This window comes from Grampus griseus (assembly GCF_964374135.1).
Source record: "Grampus griseus genome assembly, chromosome: 8".
Classification (NCBI taxonomy): domain Eukaryota; kingdom Metazoa; phylum Chordata; class Mammalia; order Artiodactyla; family Delphinidae; genus Grampus; species Grampus griseus.
Window position 1 is genome coordinate 30,676,577 of NC_139002.1, and position 23,720 is coordinate 30,700,296.

Genomic DNA, 23,720 nt, shown 5'->3' on the forward strand with positions numbered 1-23,720 from the left:
GGCAGAACTGGTGGCATGGGTCATTTACTAACCCAGCAATGTAGAATACACACTACTATAGGACATATATTCTTAGTGGGGGTGATACCACTCCCAGGTGGGTGGAAATTGCTTACTGGGGACAAAAGCATCTTATTTTTTATGTATAAAGGACAGATATGCATACTGCACATAAACAGGTATATATCTCTGATATTGAAATTTCATAGGGGAAATGTCTAAAATGCCTCGTTTTTGGAGGCAATAATGAAAGAAATGTTGAGAAACACTGCTCTAGGTGTCACCAAAGAAAGAGAACCAACATTTATGGACAGGCTGTTGATGTGCCAGGCATAGTGCTGAGCAGTTTCATGCATCATCTGTTTTAATCCTTCAAATGGTCACTTATGGTTGGGGAAAACGAACTTAAATACCTTGCCCAAAGCCACACAATTGGTAGGTAACATAGCTGAAGTTTGAGGCCAAGTCTGTTTCCAAAGCTTTGCTCTTTCTTCCTGTTAAACCCAGCTTCAAAGTCAAACCAGTTCAGAGTTATCTGAGTCATTATCTCTACCCTTAGGCACTTACTTTGTTGTTGGAAAGCCCAGGAAAATAGACAATTGACTAACAATACATGTGTGTATATCATCACGTTGTCTCTACCTTGGGATGTACACATAGGACATCTGCTTCCTGTTGCATTTTTGTCTTATTTTATAGTTGTTTGAGGGAGAACCATTTGCTGGGGGAAGAAAAGGGACAAGAAAAAGGAGCCACTGCTACAATTACCTTCCCTATTTCCTCCCTCTACTTCTCTGGGCTGCACCCAGTGTGATCGACCTCACTGCCAAACCCTATACATTCCATGTTTTCACCAGTATTCTGCACCTTCCCCCTTGGGAGGAATGTCATGGGGTTAGGGAACCCACTGACACAATTGTGGGCTGAGAGCTAGTTTGGAAGGCAGTGGGTTTCTAACCAGTTACTCCAACAATCTGCCTTATGGACAGCCATGTAGCAGTTCCATGTAGCGTCAAGTTCCAGCTGATTCTGGAAGAAGGGGGGAGAAGACTCTAAGAGCCATCTCCACCATCAACACGAGCACTTCTCCAGCCTGTTTGTGCTTCTTTGCTGGGTGTAGATGCACTTCTGGTTGAAAACACTTAGGCTAACTTTTCTCCTATATGGAAAAAGTTAGCTGGTCTAGACCAACCATGGCATGACCAACATACAGAGACAGTGTAAAAGGAGAAGGCAAAGAATGAACATTTATGGAGTTCTCATCATAGGAAAGTAGGTGCTTTAATGGATTATGTCATTTATTCTTTACAAAACTTCAGTACTATTCCCATTTTACATATAAAGAAACTGAGGCATGGGAAAGTTAACTTGTCTAAGTCCATACCACTGAGTAGGGTGACTCTAAACATTATGCTTTTCAGAGGTGCTCTGGGCCAATTCCTGGGAGCCTTGGCAACAAAGGCACCTTCACAGCAGGACAATGCCCAGACCAAGGCAGGGAAGAGATGTACAGAAGGTGAGTCTCCAGAGAGAAGACCAGTACTGCCACTGCCCTGAGGATCCAGGTTCACCTACAACATTCCCAGGACTGTCTGGTTACTTCTGGCCCCTACAATGGCAAAGGGGACAACCTGACTTTAACTAAAAAGATTGAGGGTATTATAGTATCATTTTTATAGTGTTTGCAGTAGTAAGTTACCCATAAAAAGATAGAAATCTGAAGAAAAATCAAAGTGATATGGGACAAAATAATGTATATTGTAGCAATAAGTCAGGAAAGAGTCAGGAGAACTCCCAGAGGTCTTATTAGGCAATTCATTTCCCTTTTCCAGACTCCCATTTCTTCATCCATAAAAGGAGAGGTTTAACTAGCTGAAATTTTCTTCCTGCATGAACAGACTATTGGTGAGGAGGTCAGCTAAGGGATTTCTTTATACATTTGGGGAACATTTCTCCTTCTTGGTCCTTACTGATGACCATGTTTTGATTTGCCTCTGTACCTCAAGCATGACAACAACCAGCTGAAGGTGATTAAATCAGGGATATACCGTAGAATGTGCTAGTGTTTGTCAAGAAGGAAACAATATAATAGAGCTTTAGATACTTTTGGAAGATTTGGGTTATAAAATCTGCCTTTTAATAAGGAAACTCAGTGCAAGTCCTCCCTTGTGAGGAACTCTGATCTAGGCTACTTTCTGCACTTTCATAGATATGCTCGTTTTCACCTAAAGCATTGCCAATGACCCCTTGATTATCACTTCACTCAGTGTGTCCCCTGGAAGCCATGTCTCTGATGGGACTCGGCTTCTATCCTGGGCCTAGATCATAATCTTATTGTAGCTCCATCTACCACAGGAGCTTGGTCTGGGCATGTAGCTGATCTCCCTTTCTCACCCTCATTACCAGCCTCTTTTAAATGTCTTACATAAGAGTGCAGTAAAGGAAGGAAGATACCAAATCACTGAATCTTTAAGGTGTGTCAGGCACTAGGCTATATAATTTCCCCACTAGACTATATAAATTCCCCTGTAATTCTTATAACAACTCTTGAGATAGCTGCTATTATTGTTCCAATTTTACAAATGAAGAAATTAAGTCTTAAAGAGATGACAATGATTGCTCAAGGTCATAAAGTGATGGAGCTAAGATTCTAAAGCAGATCAACTTGACCCTAGACCCTCAATTTACGACCACTGACTGCAATGTTCTCTGTCCAAAGGGACCCAAATTACCCATTTGAGACATTTGATAAGCAAAAACCCAGAGACCATTAAAATTGGGGTGTCACTTTCTATTTTTAGCAACCTGACAGTGAGGACATTCTTTCACTTCCTTTGTATCTTGGGAAGCTTTAACCATGCATCTTACATCCTATACTTTCTAGACTGCTTGAAAGTCTTCCAAGAACCAGATTCTTTCCTGTTGTGGATAAGAACAGTTCTGTATGCTTTCAGAGAGGTTTAGGAGCACAATCTCTTGTGTAATGATTGCTCCCATAAAGGAAGTTTACTACTGATGTCTTTAGGCCCTATTCTCCAACTAGATTCATTCACATATATTTATTGAGCACCTACTAATTTTAAGGTAGTTTTAGGCACAAGGAATACAATGGAGGGCAACACTGACTGTCCCTGTTCTCACTGGGCATTGTTCTGCTGTTGGAGAACCAACCCCTCCCATATTTTCTAATAAATCCCATTTTCCATGATTTATAGCCAAACTGTCATACTCCTCTTATAATTCTCTAGTTAAATTCAATATTTGAAAGGATTACCTTACAATTCTTCTATATTATCTTCCTCTTCATAAATCCTAGAGTCACATCTGGTTGCAAACTTACAGTGCATGACGTTGTCCTTTGAGGCCAAGGGGAGAAGAATAAATATTAATGAGCACCTGTAATATGTGCTGTACTTATTACACATCGCTTCATTTAATCATCATAAAAGCATGAGGAGGTAAAAGTTATCATTCCCATTTTCAAATGAAATACCTAAAAATCCTAGAGGTTAAATCACAGAGCTTGAAAAAAGCAGAGTATGGAGGTAGATACCAGGTGCAATGCAGACGACCCCCTTTCCTTCCTACTTAAGAAGGAAATCATTCACCTTGAAGCCCCAGACTCAGGAAAATCCTGGGGAGCAGCCAGCATTTCCCAGGCCTTGAAGGTGGGTCAGAGTAATGACTGAATCATAACACACTGTTTTGTGCACCCCCCACCCCCCAGACTCTTCACATAGAATCAGAAGGGAGCCCTATTGCTTGCATTTCTGTCTTTGTAATTTATTCCTTGAGTCTTAAATGTTTTCAGTCTTCAAACATTCTCTATTGACTGAAAGACAGATTCTGTGTTAATGGGACCATTAGGGAGGAGGCTGAGCTGATCAGGAGGCAGATAGATTCCAGAGGCAAACTTTTGCTACCTCCCAAAGTTGAAGTGTTGACCTTCATGCTACCAACGTTTTTGTCTTTAACATTTATTGCATTAACCAGTTTTATCTCTAAAAGTACTAGTTGAAAACTGCTTCCGGAGGCTATTTGCTTTTAGTATGGTTTTTTGATGTTGTTGTTTTATTTTTATTTATTTATTCATTCATTTATATATGTATGTATTTATTTATTTACTTACTTATTTATTTTTGCCAAAGAGGAATGTAAGAAAAAAATGTCTGGGAAGAAGAAATTTTCCTCTACTTTTCTAGATTCTTCTGGCTGGTCTAAAAATTAAATTGACATGAGACAGATTAACAGGAGAAAAATCAAGCAAAAGTTTAATGACATCTATATATGTGAGAGATTCAGGAAGAAAACTGAGTAACTCTCCCAAATGGCCAAAACCCTTGCCTTAAAAAAGCATCAGTGTGCATTTGAGTTATAAACACAGAGCGCCAACAGAAACCTTTCCACATAAAGTAATGTATTAATAAATATATTTTTTCCAGAGGTACTTGGTAAACTTTTATAGCCTTGAGGTGGAAACAACTCCAATGACAAAAATGAAAGTCAATAGGAACTTCATAGAAGATAAAATCCAGGAAATGCAGCAGTTCTTGGGGCTAAAAGTGACTGGGCAACTGGACACATCTACTCTGGACATGATGCACAGACCTCGATGTGGAGTCCCCGATGTTCATAATTTGAGAGTAATGCCAGGGAGGCCAGTCTAGAAGAACCGTTTTATCACCTACAGGTATAACATCATAGACAAGTATTTTTCTAATTTCTCCCACGTCTACAGGAAGCTTTCCTCAATTGTTAACACTATTCCTGTGTAATAGTGTCTCTAGAGGGAGGATTGTTCACTCAATGGATTTGTTGGGCTTGTAAGTCCAGAGCAGAGTAGAAAGGCTGTAAATAAAAGGAGAATAAAGCTGAATCTATGGTAAATAAGAGGCAAGAGAAAATTTTATAGACTACTTAGATGAATAAATGCAGAAGTCTGGGAGCAGGGGCAAAAAGCATAAGCTTCTACAAATGTAAATCCTTCCTAATGATGACCTGTAAATCATAAATGAGTAGAAATCAAGTTAGATTCTGTTTAAGGACTAAGGTGTCCAAGGATACCTATTTCTGTAGCTAATGAAGCAAGTTTTTCTCATCTGGTCTATTGATTTATGAAACACTTCATTCTCAAATGATGTTAGCAGAAATGAAGTATTGTAATAAGACAAAATTAACACATGGTTTCCATGTATGTTTGTTTCTTTTGTTCTGCTGGTAAAGAATTAGCAACTACACTCCTGACATGAAGGCTGAGGATGTTGACTATGCCTTCCAGAAAGATTTTCAAGTATGGAGTGATGTGACCCCACTGAAATTCAGAAAGATTAATGCAGGCAAGGCTGACATCGTGATACAATTTGCATTTGGAGGTAGAGAACTTGGACTTAACTCATCTGTTTCATTTGGCATGACCTATAGCATGTACAGATGTACTTTCTTTTTCTTTTAATAAGCACATGGAGACTTCAGTTCTTTTGATGGCAGAGGGGGAATCTTAGCCCATGCTCTTGGACCTGGACCTGGTATTGGAGGAGATGCACATTTTGATGAGGCTGAAATCTGGACTAAAAGCTACAAATGTAGTTTCCCCAAACCCCAAAACAGTGGGAAAATCCTAACAAATTCTAAATTATATCTTGTTTTTGAAAGGCTACATTCTAAGAAATGATTATAAGATAAGAAAACTTCTTCTGATTAAAATTTTTGCCACTAAATAAAAATTTAACACTGTTTCAATTTCACTGTCTCTAAATGGAGCATATTGGACTAGATTATTTTAAAGGTCAGTTCTAAGAATCTATGAAGATAAACTAATTTATTAGTATAAATTCAGGAACCTTAAGAACCATAGTATGGAAAGAAAAAAGCCATTATTTAGGGAATCAGTTTTTGGCAGTACAATCCATAAACTTGAGCAAACACAGATACTAATTCTGTGTATGCCAACAATCCTAGGATAGAGGTGATCATTTTCATGATTCATTGTATGCTGACAATCTCTTAGTTTCATAGTGACACATAAAGATGAAATTATATTATAGAGAATTTAGAGATCCTTATAAAGAAACACAAGTTTATAAGGTCACGTAGTCTCTTGTGATTCTGGGATAAAATTTTCAGAATGCCCAATTGATCATTTAGCAATGATCTTTTTAAAGATCAATGTAAATACCTGTGTGTATTTACAGAGGAGCTATAATTCATCATCCATCCCAGACAGTTAGGGGATGAGGGTAACTAGTATCCCCTGTTATTTAGAGAAGTCACTATCCACCAGAAAATTCAAACCATCATATCAGAAGCCTTCCTAATCTTTCTATTAGAAATTCTAGATTATATGACTGACTCATGTGGAAAGTAAATGAAGAGAAAGTCATCAAGAATATGCTCTACTTAGCATTCCCCCATCTCTTGTTGATATTGCATACATTGGATGGAGATATTTTTATAGACCAGAAAGGCTATTTGTTTTAGTCTGACACGTGGCCTAAGCTTATGAAATCCTTGATTGAGAAGTGAACTTTTTCATTATCAAAAGACAAATGATGTAGGATTAGGTCCTTGCTGAGCCTCAAATCCTTAGTAGAGATGTTAAATTTGTCTAAATTTTATCCAAGGGTATTTGGGGTTTGTAATCTCTTCATCTGACAGGAGAAACTTATTCTGATTAGTCTCAACTAATCTACTGTTGATTCCTTCTATCATATTTTAAAATTTCAGTTATTGTATTCTTCAGTTCTGTTTGGTTTTTATTTTCTAATTCTTTGTTGAAATTCATACTGTTTTCAACCATTCTTCTTTCGAGTTTAGTGAACATTTTATGACCATTGCCTAGAACTCTTTATTGGATAGATAGCTTATCTTCACTTTTTAAAAGATATTGTTACTTTGTTTGGAACATTTTCCTCTGTCTCCTCATTTTGCCTATTTCTTTGTATTTACTTCTATGTATTAGGTAGGTCAGTTGAATTTCCAGATCTTGGAAAAGTGGTGTTATGTAGGGCATGTCCTATGGGGGTAAGCAATATGTTCCCCTCTGGTTATTAAAGCTATATGCTGTAGAAGTGTGCCCTAATTGAGTTGTGTGCCCCCTTCTTTTGTGGCTGGCCCAACTACAGTGTGCACACTGGAAGGTGGAGCTGGCCCAAATGGCTGCTAGGTCCTGTCTCAGGCAGTGGCTGTGGGCCTGCTAGAGGGTGGAACCATGTCCCTGTGGAGCTAGCTGCACAAGCTAGGGTCCATGGGCCCTCTGGGCTGGTGTCAGCCCACGGGTGGGCAGGGGTAGGACAGACATTTTTATTGCTATTTTAAGAATAAAGAAAAAAGGACACAGAGAAGGTAAATAATTTATTTGGTGTCACAGACCTAGTAAGTCCATATTAAGATTCTAACTGCGGACTGTTTCACCCAAACTCAAGCTGTTTCTACTATCCCACTTTGATTCTATTGACTGATAATCTTTCAACTAATAAGGAGCATGATCTGATACAATTTGGCTCAACTATTAGGGGCAAGATAAAAGAGTTAATAAATTATCAACAGCAAAAAATCTTACTCTAATTCTGTGCTTTTTTGGAGCAGTCAAGTTGACAATAAAATATCTTGAGGGAGATGTGAATATAAGTAAGGGTGGAAATTTGAGAAGTTTTTCCACTTTTCCTCTAAATTCATGACTTGGAACAGTATGTTGCAATCTTATAATTGCATAAAATATGATTTTCAGAGGAAGGACGGATTGTGAAACATGTTTGGGGCCACAAAGGTACTGAATTGTGTGTTTATGCTTAGAACCTTAGAGTTGGATTTTTTAATGAGCACTTAGGAATTCATGGCTAGCAAGATTTTTACTAATGTTTTCTGGAATTGGAGTTTTGACCAACCTTGCTGACTGAGGATACTTTGGATTTTTTAATCTCAATAACACATAATCACTGCTCATAGACGTTTGTCCTAACTGGGTTGCATATGGACAGCACAAGTGAAAGATAATTGACAGGAAAGACTGGACTTAGAAAGAGGAGAGGGAAGTCAGAACATCAGAAATTCATGATAGGAGGCCCTAATATTGAAGACTATGAGACATACACTGGCATAATAGACATATCCAGTATTTAGTTTTTGAAAATATGAATATTTGAGAGAGAAAATTTTTGGAAAGGGTTAGGTCCAGGCTAAGATGGTGTTATAAATAAATGAAATGCAGAGATTGAATTTAGTCTGAAGACATTACAAACTCTTGTTTCTATTTGATTTATAGGTTTTGACTGAACAACATGTGCATCATCTCTGCTACTTACTGTGTATGTGAACTTGAACAAATGTTTTAACTTTTCTGAACTCCATTTTTTCATCTGTGAACTGAGGATACTGATATTTACCTTGTAATGTAGGTGTAAAGATTACACATAATATAACATGCTGGGTTCATAGTAGATAATCAATATATAGTGGCTTTCTCCTTTCTTAAAAGAGAGTTCTGATACATACCTGTTTGACAATACTACACACTCTGAGAAGAGTAAGAGACACTAATTACCTAAAAGTATATAAAATAATGAAAGTTCAGAATCTTTTTTTCCATTATTCTAATGGTATAGCTTTAATGGAGAGTAAGCTGGCACACCAACACCTGGTCTCTAGGTTTATGTGAGTTAGCTCTGCCTTGGTACATATCCAACTCTAATTTAGTTATACAATACAATTTCATTTTGTCCTTCCTACATAATATGACCCATCCAAAAATATATGTCAACATTAACAAATCATGACTCATAAGAAGGTGAAGTGTCTCAGCCATGGCAAAGCAGTGCGTAGGATCATTACACAGATTTGTCAGGGCAATGAGTATCAATGGTTACAGATATTTGACCTAACCCTCAGAATAAAGCACTTATAAATTCCAGAATTTAAGCAAAAAATATATGGATAACAAAGAAAAAGTAATTCAGCCAAGTGTAAATACCCCAAACTTTCATCTATTTCAGAGGTGCATAAGGCATGGAGTAGAGACTTTTCCAGTGAGAGACTGAATAGACAAACAGACAATGATTGTACTATATATAAAAATAGAACTTTGACCCACAACCTGTAGCAACTTGCCCAGGAAACCAATCTCCTTATCTTCAATAAACAACCCAGGAAGCCAGCTTGTTGTAAGTGGAGGAAGCTAGATTGATATCTCTAGTGACAATCCAGGATGCTAAACAATAACTTCTGTGACAATCAATCTAAAATGGCTAAGATTTTCTGAGAAACTGATGAGCTTATTTTTGTCTCATTACCAACTGAGGATCCAACTGGATTTTCTAACCAATTTCACAGGATACGCACTTCTAGTTAGCCCACCTACAGCATCCCCAGATCAATAGCTTTCAATCAGGATATACACAAAACGTTCCCTTTTCCCCACTGTAATGTTTCCCATGTGTCTATCTGCTTTGAGTCTCTGCGAAAACACACGTTTTGGTGGCTGACTCCCTTGCTACAGCAAGCTCTGGATAAATAGCAATTGCTTGGTCACATTTGGTTGGTCTTTGTTTTTTTCCACACCAGGGAGAGACCTGCCAAGTCACAAAGAAAGGAACTCAATCTCAACTGTAGATGAGCTAGTTTCAATTCTTCCCATTTTGCAAGATTATTGGCATCCATGCCTTTTTAATCCTTCCTGTCCCTTTTCTGTCTGTGTCATCTCTTTCCATTCTCAATTCTTTTTACTTATATCTGCAATCCTTCAGATTCCCCTTACAGCTCACTTAGATAATTATAATAAACCAGTCAACTTTACCTTATTTTTATTCTAATCCACCTCAATCACTACTGCTGGATAAATCTCATAGAAGCAAGGTTCCAATGTTTTCACTTATCTTACAAAAAACATTAAATGGGAAAATTTTCAGTCTAAGAAAACAAATGGCCTCAATCAAAATCCCAGCAAGTTATTTTTTGGGTATAACAAACTAATACTAAAGTTTATATGGAGAGGCAGAAGATCCAGAATAGCCAACACAGTGTTGAAGGAGAACAATTTGCTACAGTAATCAACTCAGTGTGGTATGGGCAAAAGAATAGACAAATAGATCAATGAAACAGAATAGAGAGCCCACATACAGATTCACATAAATATAGTCAACTGATCTTTGACAAAGGATCAAAGGCAATGCAATGGAGCAAAGATAGTGTTTTCAACAAATGGTGCTGGGACAACTGGACATGCACATGGAAAAAACTGAATTGAGATACAGTCTTACACTCTTCACAAAAATTAGCTCAAAATGAATTACAGACCTAAATGTAAAACACAACACTATATATAATTAGAAAATTATATATATGTATATTTAATAGTTCTTTAAAAAAAAGAAGATGCTGGCTAGTAGCCACTGAAGTAGTCTTTCCCAAACTTGCACTACAGCACATAAAATGCAAGGAAAAAAAGAAGTTATGACATTGAAAACAAAGTTGCTGTTTTAGAATACATTTTCCCACTGTTTATAAGGACAGAGAAGTTATATTGGATAAAACAAAAGATTTCTTATCTATGTTTATCATATGAAACCTCAGGAACTTATGGTCATTTGAAAGAACTAAAAATATATTTTTTTCCTCAAATGTCTGATCAGAGACAAGGACATTTATTTTTCTATGAATGAGAAAACACTGAAGCCACATCTCTATTGGATGGTTGTTGATTCTGGAAGAGAGAAAAGAAATTGTGACCGTAGAGTTGCATACCCATCCAAGATATCTTCCATAAGAGAGGTTAACAAAAGAGATGCTCAGATATGGTAGAATCAGTAAATTTCTCCTGAACCACCCTTGGAAAATTACATAAAGACATACAATTGCCAACTGACTCAAAATGAACAATTCCAGAATGCATAGTTCAGGCTCTAAAAAGTTTAACAGAGCTATCTTTTCTCGGTTTGTTTGCAGTTTTCTAACTGAAAGGTGACTTAGGTGGATTTGGCAGTATGGGGTTATGCTTGGTCCATGCTGCTTCTCACACTTATTTCTCTTCTGCTTCTACTCTAATCATCATATGAGAAAAAGTGTTTCTCAAGCAACATTTTATATCCTACAATCAGATGAAATATACTGCCCATTGGAGTACCACTAAAAACTTTGTTTGCAAAATTGAAATAATTATGCCAAGAATATTACAAAATGCTCTCCTTCTTTCCATAAAATCAGAGTTGCCTGGAGTCACATAATGGCCATTGTCATTGCCAAGGAATTTGAATATGGATTTCAACACATTTACCACTCCTGTTGAGTGATCTGAGTCATTAGGCTTTTATAAATGAAAAAGATAGTCATTCCACGTGCAAGTATTATCTGTTCTCAATTCCCTATTTCTACTGTAGTTCACATTCCAACTAAAATGTTTGAATGTTTCTGTGGAAAACAGACATAAAAATTAGCATATATGATCTTATTTCAACCATGAAAAATGTACATTTTAAAAAACCCATAGGCAACATGTTTTATTTTATAATGCAGAGGGAATATATCACCTTATTAGTACTTATTTTTGGCTGGTGAGATTCAGTTTTGTGGAAAAAAAATAGATAACATTTTATAAATTTTCCATGATCAGCATGATGTAAAAATGTATACACAGGTATTAAAAAATCAAAAGTACAGTAAAGTGTTAACAGTGTTTTTCTCCTAGCAACTTGAATGTAAATGATTTATTTTCCTCTAACTTTTTTATATTTTAAATTTTCTAGAGTAAAAATACAAAATTTTATTGAAATGTAAGAAATTTAATTGAATGTATTTTGTAGAAACATGGCTTTCCATCACCAACAAAATCAACTAAACATCTACAGTAATTCCCCTTACATACTAACGAGTTCCATTCCGAGAGTGCGTTCATAAGTCCAACTTGTTCATAAGTCCAACAAAGTTAGCCTAGGTACCCAACTAACACAGCCAGCTATATAGTACTGTACTGTAATAGGTTTATAATTCTTTTCACACAAATAATACATAAAAATCAAACAAACACAAAAAATAAAGAAAACATTTTTAATCTTACAGTACAGTACCTTGGAAAGTACGGTAGTACAGTACAACAGCTGGCATAAAGGGGCTGGCTTCGACTGAATGGGCAAGAAGAGTTACTGACTGGAGGAGGGAGAGGAAGTGGGAGATGGTAGAGCTGAAAGATGGTCAGCAATAGGAGACGGAGGGCAAGCTGAAATTTCACTCACGCTGGACGTTGATGGAACGCACGTTCGCATCGTTGAAAGTTTGCAGCCTGAAGGTTCATATGTAGGGGACTTGCTGTAAAATAAATTAAATAAACTAAACATATTAGCTGCAGGCTAATGGCCTTCCACGATGGGCTTCAATCTGTCTTCCATAACTTTATTTTTCATTTTTCATTATTCCCCTTCACACATTTTTCACTTCAATAAAAAATTAACCCTTTGCCATTTTACATATAGACTAAATTTTCTTGACTCTGTATGGTTGTTTATCCTGTTCCTGGATTTTCCTCTATGTCCAAATCATTTCAGGCTTCACTTATTTGTGGCTTTACCTTGGGCTTTTTCTAAACTAAACAGCTTTCCTTCTGCATATTTCCTGTACAGCTTCTTTCTTTATTTCTTACAAAATCTTATGCAGAGGTCATCTCCTCTACTAGATTATACCCTTTTCTCCTGTATTCATTCTTTCATTCTGTCATCTCATCCTTCCTTCTTTCCTATTTTTAAGTAGTTAATTTGGTCACTTTTTTTCTATATTTCTCTTTTAAATATTATCTCCAAATCTACAGTCTTACTTTGTTTATTCTGAAGCATTTAAGACTCAGACACTTGAGAAATTAATGAATAGCTAAAAGAATGATATATCAGCTGGAGGTAACAACGATCATGTGTTATCTCATCTGATTAGTCATGGTGAATCATAATAAATAGGAAGACAAAAGTGAAAAGTTATGAGACAAAATGTTACTTGGACTAACTGCCTGCTTTTGAATCTAAGTTGGGATCAGATTTAAGTTTACTTCTAGACCTCTGATCCCTGGAGGTTAGATTTACAAAAGCACTTATTCTGACCCTTGTATATATTTCACCATATGACAAATGATTGTTCTGTGGAACAGTCATTTTCCTTCCTGTGCAGAAAAAGCCCATTTTTTCCCATAGTGTTCATAACTCCCCTCTACATTTGATGTATTGGGTTAGCCAAAAATTTCGACAGAAAAACCCGAACGAACTTTTTGGCCAAGCCAATATTTACTCTTTCTTACTCTTTTTCCTTCTTTTTTTCCTTATTTCCCTTTCCCTTTGTCTTTCCCTTCCCTCTTCCTTCCTCCATTTTGTCTTTCCTTCCTCTTTCCTTCCTTCCTCTTCCCTCCCTTCCTTCCTCCATTCAGTTACTCTGTAATTTGCCTATTCCTTTGCATTAATCTGTTCCCTTTTAAAATTTAATCCACAAAATTCAAACTATCTCATTCATTGTCAGAAAATTCCTTGATTCCAGTCTTAGTTTGGGTGTTCAATAGATATAGGAGTAAGGATTTTAAATATATAAGTCTTTTATTTATTCTCTTATTAGAGAGACAAGATGATAGCTTGAAACTTTTTCTATGAAAATAAAATAAAATAAATCAGTTATTAGGGTATTTAGTAAATATGACATGTAAGATCTGGGAATTTAGATATGCATCATTTGTGAAATTTTTGACTTTTCGTTTACCTCTTTGACTTTTGCTGTGAGCCTTTCATTCATAATTAATATATTAATTAATTCTCTACCCAATTTTGAGGTTCCTGCTGTATGCAAGGCCCCACTCTAAGTATTAGGAGTACAGAAATAAATGGGAAACAGTCTCTACCCTCAAGAATTTACAGTAATATGGGGAGGCAGATAAGTAAACTATTAAACTACAGTTCAGTATGAAAAATCAGGCAGGTACAGATACTGTTAAGAAATAAGTAATGAACTCTTCCTGGGGCTCAAGGAAGACCTCTCAGAGAAGTCTGTTTTAAAAGATGACAAAGTTCTGCATTGGAAAACTTGTGTTTTTCTCAGGAAAAATATGGCCTCTTTTGTCAATCACTTTTGAACAGTTGGGAAAATAAACATAAAATCTGTCAAGTTTCCCTCTAAATTTAAAAAATGTTTTATAAATTATGCTAGCAGTGAAAATTTACAAAGAAAAACCCTTAACTTAGAAGGAATTGACAATTGTGGATGTCACAGCTCTTCTGCTTTTAATTTCTCACTACCTTTTCTGCCTGACTTCATTGTTTCTTCCTGGAATTCGTATCTGGTGCAAGCCTTTACCACTCCAACCCCCTTAGCTTCCCTGACATCAGTGTAAACAAGTATTTTACCCTTATCTCAGTCAAAATGAAACAAGACACTAAGGAATATAGAACTCTAGTTTTGAGTGTCTTTGAACAGAATCTAGCCTAAAAATGGATGCTTAAATGTACCATATAACCCCCTGCCAAGTGGTCATTAGGCATCTGGAAACCTGCAGCTACAGGTTACAACCACTGAGGAATTCTATTACATCTTCTATAAATATTGAGTGAAACATCTCCAATATTTCTTTAAAAATGCACAAAAAGTAAAGCAAAAAAGGAAAATGCAAAAGGGATGCAAGTGGGAGAAATCAAAACGTACACTTATTAAATGTTCATTAAATGCACATTTTTATTCATCATTTTATTTAATTCTCACTCCCAGGATATTCTGCTCTTTAGTAAACAAATAGGCAAGCAAACAAAGAAAAAAATAAAATGTGGTGATAAATAAAAGTTTGTGCACTTAGTAAATGTTTAATAAGTGTAAGTTTTTCTTCCTCCCACTTGCATCCCTTTTGAATTTCTTTTTTAATTTATTTTTCTAAGGATATAGGAAGTGAGGTTGGTGGGGAGATAGGTGGGTGGCAGGTGGCAGGAGGATTGTATGTAAAGTGTTTAACAAAGTTTCTTCCTCTGGGAAGGTTTAGGATCTTCCTTACAAGCATTTATTTCACACAAGTGATGTGAGCAGCACTCCAGTTGACAAAGAAAAAGAAAGAAAAGTTAGGAAAGGGAAGGGAAGGAAAAGAAAAAGGAAAAAAAGGAGGAGAAGAGAAGAGAAAAATGATAAGCAAGGGACAAGAATTTAGGATGGCTTGTTTTTAACTTTAAAATATCTACAAATTTGAATTTAGGGAGGAAGAAAAGAGATTGAAAGAGAATAAGAAAAGAATAGAAGATAAGACAGAGGAGAATTTCAGTCTAATGAACAAAGTAATTCATATCAATTCTTTGAGTATTTGTGGAGTAGCTATTACAGGTCCATCACCCATTAATAAATTGGGTACAGAATTAAGACCAACCAAAAGAAAATGGATATGTGTCCTTCTTCCTCAAAATCTTGAGGAATGAGCATCCTTCCCATGAGCATCTCCTCCTCAAGGACTAACAAGTCCAAGCAGAATGTGACAGTAGGTATTTCAAATCAAGGTTCAAAAAGTGAATTTCCCTTTCAATTTTATTCTAGATAGTATTTTTTCTGTTTTTACAGAATTTAATAGTATAGACTGTAGCTATTTATGTACAGATTTGCATTTACTTATATCTTATTACATTTGATTTTAAGTGTGTTCTTCTTAAAATAAAATTACATTTAAAAGTTCTACAGAATTCTGACTTTTTTACCATGTCAGCCTACTTCTCAAATCCACAAACATAAACTACCTAGTAAATTCCAGTCACTTTTTTTTTTCCAGAATAAAAAAAATGCCCCAGTTTTCTTCTTACCAAGACAGGAAGAGTTTCCTGGAGATTAATCACTCTTTTGACTTGCAAAATTGGAACGGTTGAGAGAAATTAGTAAAGTAGGTTGTATCATCCTATTTTGGATTTGGAATTTTTGGAAATGGGCCTGCTGCCATTCATAGGAAGACAATCATGAGTCAAGCTGTGTGTGGGTGATCTAAACAAACATTGTCACCCTATAAAAGTCGGACTCTAGACCGTTAATCTAGAAGAAGATACACGGAGAGCAAGGCATTAAGACAACAGAGAGCTGTGAAAAGTCAATGGAAATGAGGAATCTTCCAGTTCTGCTGTTGCTATCTGTGGCAGTTTGCTCAGCCTATCCATTGGACAGAGCTGCAAAGGACGAGGATGACAGCATGAACCTTGTTCAGGTAATTAAGGGAGCCAGCCCTCACGCTCCCTGACAGGGCAAAGTGGAAACCCTCTCTGCTTTCTATTTATAAAACTCACAGAATTGTTTGAACTTAATGTATAGGAAGTTCAAAGGCAGAGAGTTATAGAGTGTTGTACGTGGTGAGGGTCTCAGTATCATCTATTTGGACTCCTCTTTTTATGCCAGAGAAACAAAAGCCAGAGATATTAGGTAATTTCCTAAGATCAAAGCCACCTTACTAGCAGCACTGCTTAAGACACATGATTAACAAGTGGAGAGTATATGAAATATATCTTGCTTTAGGACTTCTGTAGGCATTTTAATCCAATATAAAGTTAGATGGATATTTTTATTGCTGGTGTCATGTTTAGACATAGAGATTTGTCTAAGTTATTTTCTTAAGCCAGGTCCTTGTGAGAAGCATAAAGTGGAAAATTGAATAAATGTAGCTGAAATATACAATTACGCACAAGGAAGTTTGTTTTGTTTTTCTCCATTAAGTTCTCTGGATAATTATCTTGGTTTTCCAGTTCATTGCAATTTTCATTGCTTTGGTAGTAAAATAAGCTGCAGAGATATTCTGTTACAAAGATAAAACGAAAGTGAGGAGGAGTCTGCAATTGAAGAATTAAACAAATATGACACTTACTTTGATTTCAATAAACTAGAGGAATATTTCATAGATTAAGTGAGCAACTGTACAAGTTTACCATAAACCACTAAAAATCATAAGAATGACCTAAAAACTATACTTATGTTTCTGCTAGCAATACCTCGAAAACTACTACAACCTTGAAAAGGATGTGAAACAGTTTGTTAGAAGAAAGGACAGTGGTCCTGTTGTTAAAAAAATACAAGAAATGCAGAGGTTCCTGGGGTTGGAGGTGACGGGGAAGCTGGACTCTGACACTCTGGAGGTGATACGCAAGCCCAGATGTGGGATTCCTGACGTTGGTCACTTCAGCACCTTTCCTGGCATGCCCAAGTGGAGGAAAACTCACCTCACTTACAGGTAATGGGTCCAAAGAGATTTTGACATAATACTGAGATTTATAAATCACTATCACAGGAGAAATAGTGTCTTCAATTTTTTTTCATACAGGATTGTGAATTATACACTGGATTTGCCAAGAGATGCTGTTGATTCTGCCATTGAGAAAGCTCTGACAGTCTGGGAGAAGGTGACTCCATTAACATTCTCCAGGATCAATGAAGGAGAGGCAGACATAATGATCATTTTTGCAGTTCGAGGTAAAAAACAGAAACAAGAAAAAAAAAACCCATGCAAAATTTTATCTGTTGTTGTTTCATTAGAAAAGATCCCAGAGAGATCCTAATTACTAATCTTGCCAATAATTTTTTTTTCTCTCTCTTAGAACATGGAGACTTTAGCCCTTTTGATGGACCTGGAAATGTTTTGGCTCACGCCTATGCACCTGGGTCAGGGATTGATGGAGATGTTCACTTTGATGATGATGAAAAATGGACAAAGGATACATCAGGTTAGTTATACATCTCTCAGAATGATTTCAGTGTGGATTTTTGTTTTAACTTGGAGAACTCTTAATAGCTAAGAATACTGAAGAAATGGGGTGTTATGGATTTCCCAATGGGTCAAGAATCAGCAGAATCAGGCTGGAGATGGGAGTAACTGGATACGGCTGGTACTTTGTCCCAGAGATTGATTTCAAGAATGAGCCTTGAAAAACACTTGGCTTTCCATTAAGTGTACTCAGTCAATTGATCAATTAACCAAAACAAAAAAAAGAGGGGGTGAAGCACTGTGTGCTTCCAGGAAGTAAACAGATATAATACACAGCTGATCTGTGTAATGTACATGTATTTAAGGAATGAGTAACTATTACTTATGATTTCTTAAATAGGGATCAATTTATTCCTCGTTGCTGCCCATGAACTTGGCCATTCCCTGGGTCTCCAACACTCGACCAACAGGGAAGCTTTGATGTATCCAGTCTACAACACATTCACAGACCTGGCTCGGTTCCACCTTTCTCAAGATGATGTGAATGGCATTCAGTCCCTGTATGGTGAGTGATGCTGGAAAAATTAGGTATTGTAACTTTGCAATGATGGTCTTCAGGAAAGCTTCAAAATGCTGCATAAAGCATTTGTAATTTAACTCAAAGCACTTTGAGAATGTTTGGAAAGTATATAAATTGACAGAAGACTCACATTTCTTCTAATGTTTGCATCCTCATATCTGTTCCCTTTAGGACCTCCCACAGCTTCTCGAGATGACCCTGTGGTGCCCACAGAATCTGTGCCTCCAGAACCTGGCACACCAGCCACATGTGATCCTGCTTTGTCCTTTGATGCAGTCAGCACTCTGAGGGGAGAAACTCTGTTCTTTAAAGACAGGTCAGACCAGAAAACTATATTTTCCTATCTATTCTTTCTATGTATCTATACAATGCTTAGAGAGGAAAACAAACAGAAACTTGATAAGGATTTTTAAATATTTAAAACAAAAAATTTTGCTCTGAACTTGGAATCTTTCTGATGCTTCACTTTCCATATTTTCCTAAAATTGTCAAGTTCATTTTCAAAGACTTAAGATGATTTGATTTTAACCCTGTAATTGTCATTCCCAAATGTTATAAGTTACAGTTGCTTTTCAAAAGTCACAATTAGAATCAGAATTTTATCTTTACTTCCTTTAAAAATGATACCAGGATACCATTACATTTAATCAATTAATTTACTCACTGCTGGATAAATATGCACATGATAAAACTGCACAAGTGGAAAGAAAGTTAAAAGAAAGTCATCACCACATCATTGACTCTTAGTTCCTCACTTCTCCCTATCTTCATCCATAGTGATGAACTCTTAAATATCCTTCCAGAATTGTTCTGTGTATATATAAAAATATACTTACATGCATGTATACATACACACACATCTGCCTATCTTTTTGAAAATATAAACGATGGTATAATATATATACTGTTTTGCATGAATTGTAGGTATTTAAAGGTTACAGTCAGCTGATTAATTTGCATTGTAAGATAACTTTCCTTTCACAGAAGACATTACTCTGGAATCCTATGGCAACAGGTCCAGTGCAATCTTCTGGAAAAAAAGGAAAGATTTTTCCCCAGTGACAACATGCCTGATTTCTGTCTGTCATTGAGCCTACAGGATGTGGGAATGGGGGAAGATGGGTGAGACAGGACAATGAAGAAAATATGCTGAAAGGTGAAAGACTTCTTTCAATTTTCATTTCTTTTTACATGTTTTTCAGACATTTTTGGCGCAAATCCTTCAGGACATTTGAACCTGAATTTCATTTGATCTCTTCGTTTTGGCCATCTCTTCCTTCAGGCATAGATGCTGCATATGAAGTTATTAGCAAAGACAGCGTTTTCATTTTTAAAGGTAATTGTTATATAATAATTTCTTTAACTTGCTGAAATAAAGCCTCTCACTGGAAAATTGATTAAGACTTTAACTGGGAAATTGCCCAGAGTTGTAAATTCCCTCATTTGGTCTGTGTTCATTCATTCAAGCTGCAAATTTTTGTTTAATGTCTATTTTGAGCTGGTGACTAAATCTAAAATTCTGGCTTCCTTTTTTTTTTCTGTTTTTGCGGTACACGGGCGTCTCACTGTTGCGGCCTCTCCCTTTGCGGAACACAGGCTCCGGACGCGCAGGCTCAGTGGCCATGGCTCACAGGCCTTGCCGCTCCGCGGCATGTGGGATCTTCCCGGACCGGGGCACGAACCCGTGTCCCCTGTATTGGCAGGCGGACTCTCAACCACTGCGCCACCAGGATAGCCCCCTGGCTTCTTTTATACTATGAAAATCAAAGGTGCTAAGAAGTATTTCTAAAACCAAAGATATCTGTTATAGATTCAATGTGATTGTGATTTTTTTTTTAAAAAAAAACACAGGAAATCAGTTCTGGGCCATCAGAGGAAACGAGGTGTCAGCAGGTTACCCAAGAGACATCCATACCCTGGGTTTTCCTTCAACAATAAGGAAAATAGATGCAGCCTTTTCTGATGAGGAAAGGAAGAAAACATACTTCTTTGTAGAGGACAAATACTGGAGGTAAAATTTGATTGGAATGACTTTGTATGATCCTAATTAGGGAAATTATTTTCTTTCTCTAAGGAAATCCCCCGCCTTACTCTTAGACCTGAGTCCCTCACAGTAGGAGTGGTGGGGCTTTAGACAACTGTGGGGAAGTGCTTACTTTCAAATATAGCAGTGCCTGATAACAGGCATTTCTTAAGCTCTCCTGTTTTGAGTCCCATGTACAATAAGCTGGAGCTTCCCTTTGTGCTGTAGCCCCATCCGCCTGGAGTGTGCTCCTTTCTCCTCCACCTACACAAACCCTGCCCATCCTCCAAGTCCTGGCTCAAGTCCCACTACTTCCATGAAGCTTTCCCTGCTGTATTCCAAACCCAACTGGGCTTTTCTTTTTTGAAAGAAGCCCTGCAAATCCAGGCCACGGGGAAATCATTCCTTTCCCTTTGTCTTATAGTCCACTCATTGTTAGTGTTTGTCTTGATTTCCCAACTGTACTATGTGATTCTCAAGGGCTTCCCTTAGCCTAACCCATTCATTACCTCTGCCTAAGAGGATGACAGGCAATAACAGTCTAGCTGTATAGGGCTCTCAGAGGGGCTAATTCTTGAGCTATCTGCCCAGACTCTGAGATCTGGGTGGACCAACCAAGGTCCAGCCAACAATCAAAGATGCACTTACTGTGCTTTGCTTCTTGTTCCAATCCCTTTTCATAGGAGACTGCCATAGGAAATCCAGATGTGCAGGGTAGGGACAACATATATGTACAAAGTATGATAGAGAACTTCAAATTTGTATTTTAGATGAATGATTGAATTCATTTTATGTTCATATCTTTGTGATAGAAGGATGATTAAGATTCTTTCTGTCCAGACCTAAGAAATATGGTAACAAACAGCATCTGCTAGATCAGGATGTTACCTCTGTTTCTGGTAGAGATTTTATTTTATTTTATTTTATTTTTATTTATTTTTTTTAACATCTTTATTGGGGTATAATTACTTTACAATGGTGTGTTAGTTTCTGCTTTATAACAAAGTGAATCAGTTATACATATACATATGTTCCCATATCTCTTCCCTCTTGCGTCTCCCTCCCTCCCACCCTCCCTATCCCACCCCTCCAGGCTGTCACAAAGCACCGAGCCAATATCCCTGTGCCATGTGGCTGCTTCCCACTAGCTATCTACCTTACTACATTTGTTAGTGTGTATATGTCCATGACTCTCTCTCGCCCCATCACAGCTCACCATTCCCCCTCCCCATAACCTCAAGTCCGTTCTCTAGGAGGTCTGCGTCTTTATTCCTGCCTTACCCCTAGGTTCTTCATGACATTTTTTTTTCTTAAATTCCATATATATGTGTTAGCATACTGTATTTGTCTTTTTCTTTCTGACTTACTTCACTGTGTATGACAGACTCTAGGTCTATCCACCTCATTACAAATAGCTCAATTTCGTTTCTTTTTATGGCTGAGTAATATTCCATTGTATATATGTGCCACATCTTCTAATTGGTTCAGCCACTATGGAGAACAGTATGGAGGTTCCTTAAAAAACTACAAATAGAACTACCATATGACCCAGCAATCCCACTACTGGGCATATACCCTGAGAAAACCGAAATTCAAAAAGAGTCATGTACCAAAATGTTCATCGCAGCTCTATTTACAATAGCCCGGAGATGGAAACAACCTAAGTGCCCATCATCGGATATCTGGTAGAGATTTTAAAAGCTAAGTTTGCAGTACCATTAAAGTCACACATTTCTGTAGTACTAAACATGTCTGACATTTATTTGCAGTACTTGGAAAGTTTGTTAGAATTCCACATTAAACCTAACATGATTTACGAATTTTGGTAACATGACCTCCATGCAATGCTGAGCTTTGTTTCTTTTACTCGGTGCAGATTTGATGAGAAGAGACAATCCATGGAGCCAGGCTTTCCCAAGCAAATAGTGGAAGACTTCCCAGGGGTTGACCTAGAGGTGGATGCTGTTTTTGAAGCATTTGGTAAGAGGACACTTATTTTGTTGGCAGTGGGGCACTTGAAACAGTCTATAGTATCAAAGGGAAGAGGAAAATTGAAATAATATTTCATAACAGTTTTCTTTAACCAGGATCCTCCTCTCAACCCTAAATTTCAACTTATGAATTTCATATCAATTATATGACTACCTCATATAATAAGCTATATAAAAATTACCTCAAGTGGTATGGCCAAGTTTACCACTGACCAGCTGGCTTTCTCTATCCCGCTGCTGCTACTAATTCCCAGGGAGATTTTCTCTGTCTTTCCTGAGTAGTCAGTCAGTTGCCAATATTTAAATTTCCATGAGCCCAAAGTCTAAAAAAAGATTTTTTTTCCTCCTCAGGGATAGATGGGTGGAGGGATAGATGATCTTTATTGAAAGGTAATCTAAGCACCATGATGGCAGAGCCATAAAGGATCATCAGGCTCTGAAAGAGTCCCTGTGCCTCTCTGAGGCCAGAAATACCCCTCAGGCTGCCTCATGAGGAAAAGGGAGGAGGAGTATTGGGAAAGGAAAGCTTAAAGATACCACAGTTTCCAAAGATTCAGAGAATTTTATCTGACTGAAAGCAGAATAACCTAATAACTCAGAGCATGATTTTGCTGTCAGACAGAGCTGAAGTTGAGTGCCATCTCCATTCTTTCCTTGTTGAATGACCTTGGACAAGCATCTAAATTTGTCTGAACCTCAACTTCCTCATCTGTAAAATGGAGTTAGATATACATGCCTCTTAGGATTGTTGCAGAAATAAATGAAAAAACATCATGTAAAATGTTTAACATAGTCCCTGCCAAGTAGTATAATTCTATAAACACTTTCAGCTTTTAGGTGTCTATTATTATGAGTTTTGTACTTTGCCAAATTTATTTATTGGAAAAAATATCTCACTATTTCCCCCGTCTGTATTTGCAGGGTTTTACTATTTCTTCAATGGATCTTTGCAGTTGGAGTTTGACCCAAATGCAAAGAAAGTGACACATGTTTTGAAGAGTAACAGCTGGTTGAATTGTTAGGAGAGATGCTTAGAAGGCATAACATGGGAATTCTAAATGAAGCTGATAACTCTTCACCTAAGTCTCTGTGAATTGAAATGGTTCATTTTCTCCTGTGTGTGCAGTGACTGAGAATGAGAGTGTGAGCTGGTGTGTCTTGCCCATTAGCTTCACAAATTACAGGGCATTCAAATGGGCTGTGTGTTTGCACTTTGCTCACATGGGGTAGCCTCCCACCGGGAAGGAAGAAGCACTTCTGCAACAGACAAGTGACTTTATATAGAATATTTTCTTATTATTTAATAAAGAGGAGTTGTCAGTTATTTTATTTTATTGTTCTGTTTGTTTCAAGGACTAGTTGTCCTCACAATCTTGGGCGCATTGTGGACTGAGCAGGAAACAGTAGAGGTGGCAGGATTAGGATCTCCACAGCTGGAGCCTCACAATGGGCTCATCCAGAAATGGAAACAAT

The 23,720-nt window shown here is 37.2% G+C and overlaps 1 protein-coding gene across 1 annotated transcript; it reads left to right on the forward strand.

Moving 5' to 3' along the window:
• The first annotated feature begins 16,044 nt into the window (after nt 1-16,044).
• LOC309826223 (stromelysin-1-like) lies at nt 16,045-23,421 on the forward strand. Its single transcript, XM_082660216.1, has 10 exons — nt 16,045-16,168; nt 16,938-17,182; nt 17,273-17,421; nt 17,547-17,672; nt 18,054-18,218; nt 18,405-18,549; nt 19,436-19,569; nt 20,085-20,244; nt 22,133-22,236; nt 23,169-23,421. Exons 1-10 carry the CDS (start codon nt 16,058-16,060, stop codon nt 23,267-23,269), a joined length of 1,440 nt encoding a protein of 479 aa, XP_082516342.1. The 5' UTR covers nt 16,045-16,057; the 3' UTR covers nt 23,270-23,421.
• The last annotated feature ends 299 nt before the right edge of the window (nt 23,422-23,720 follow it).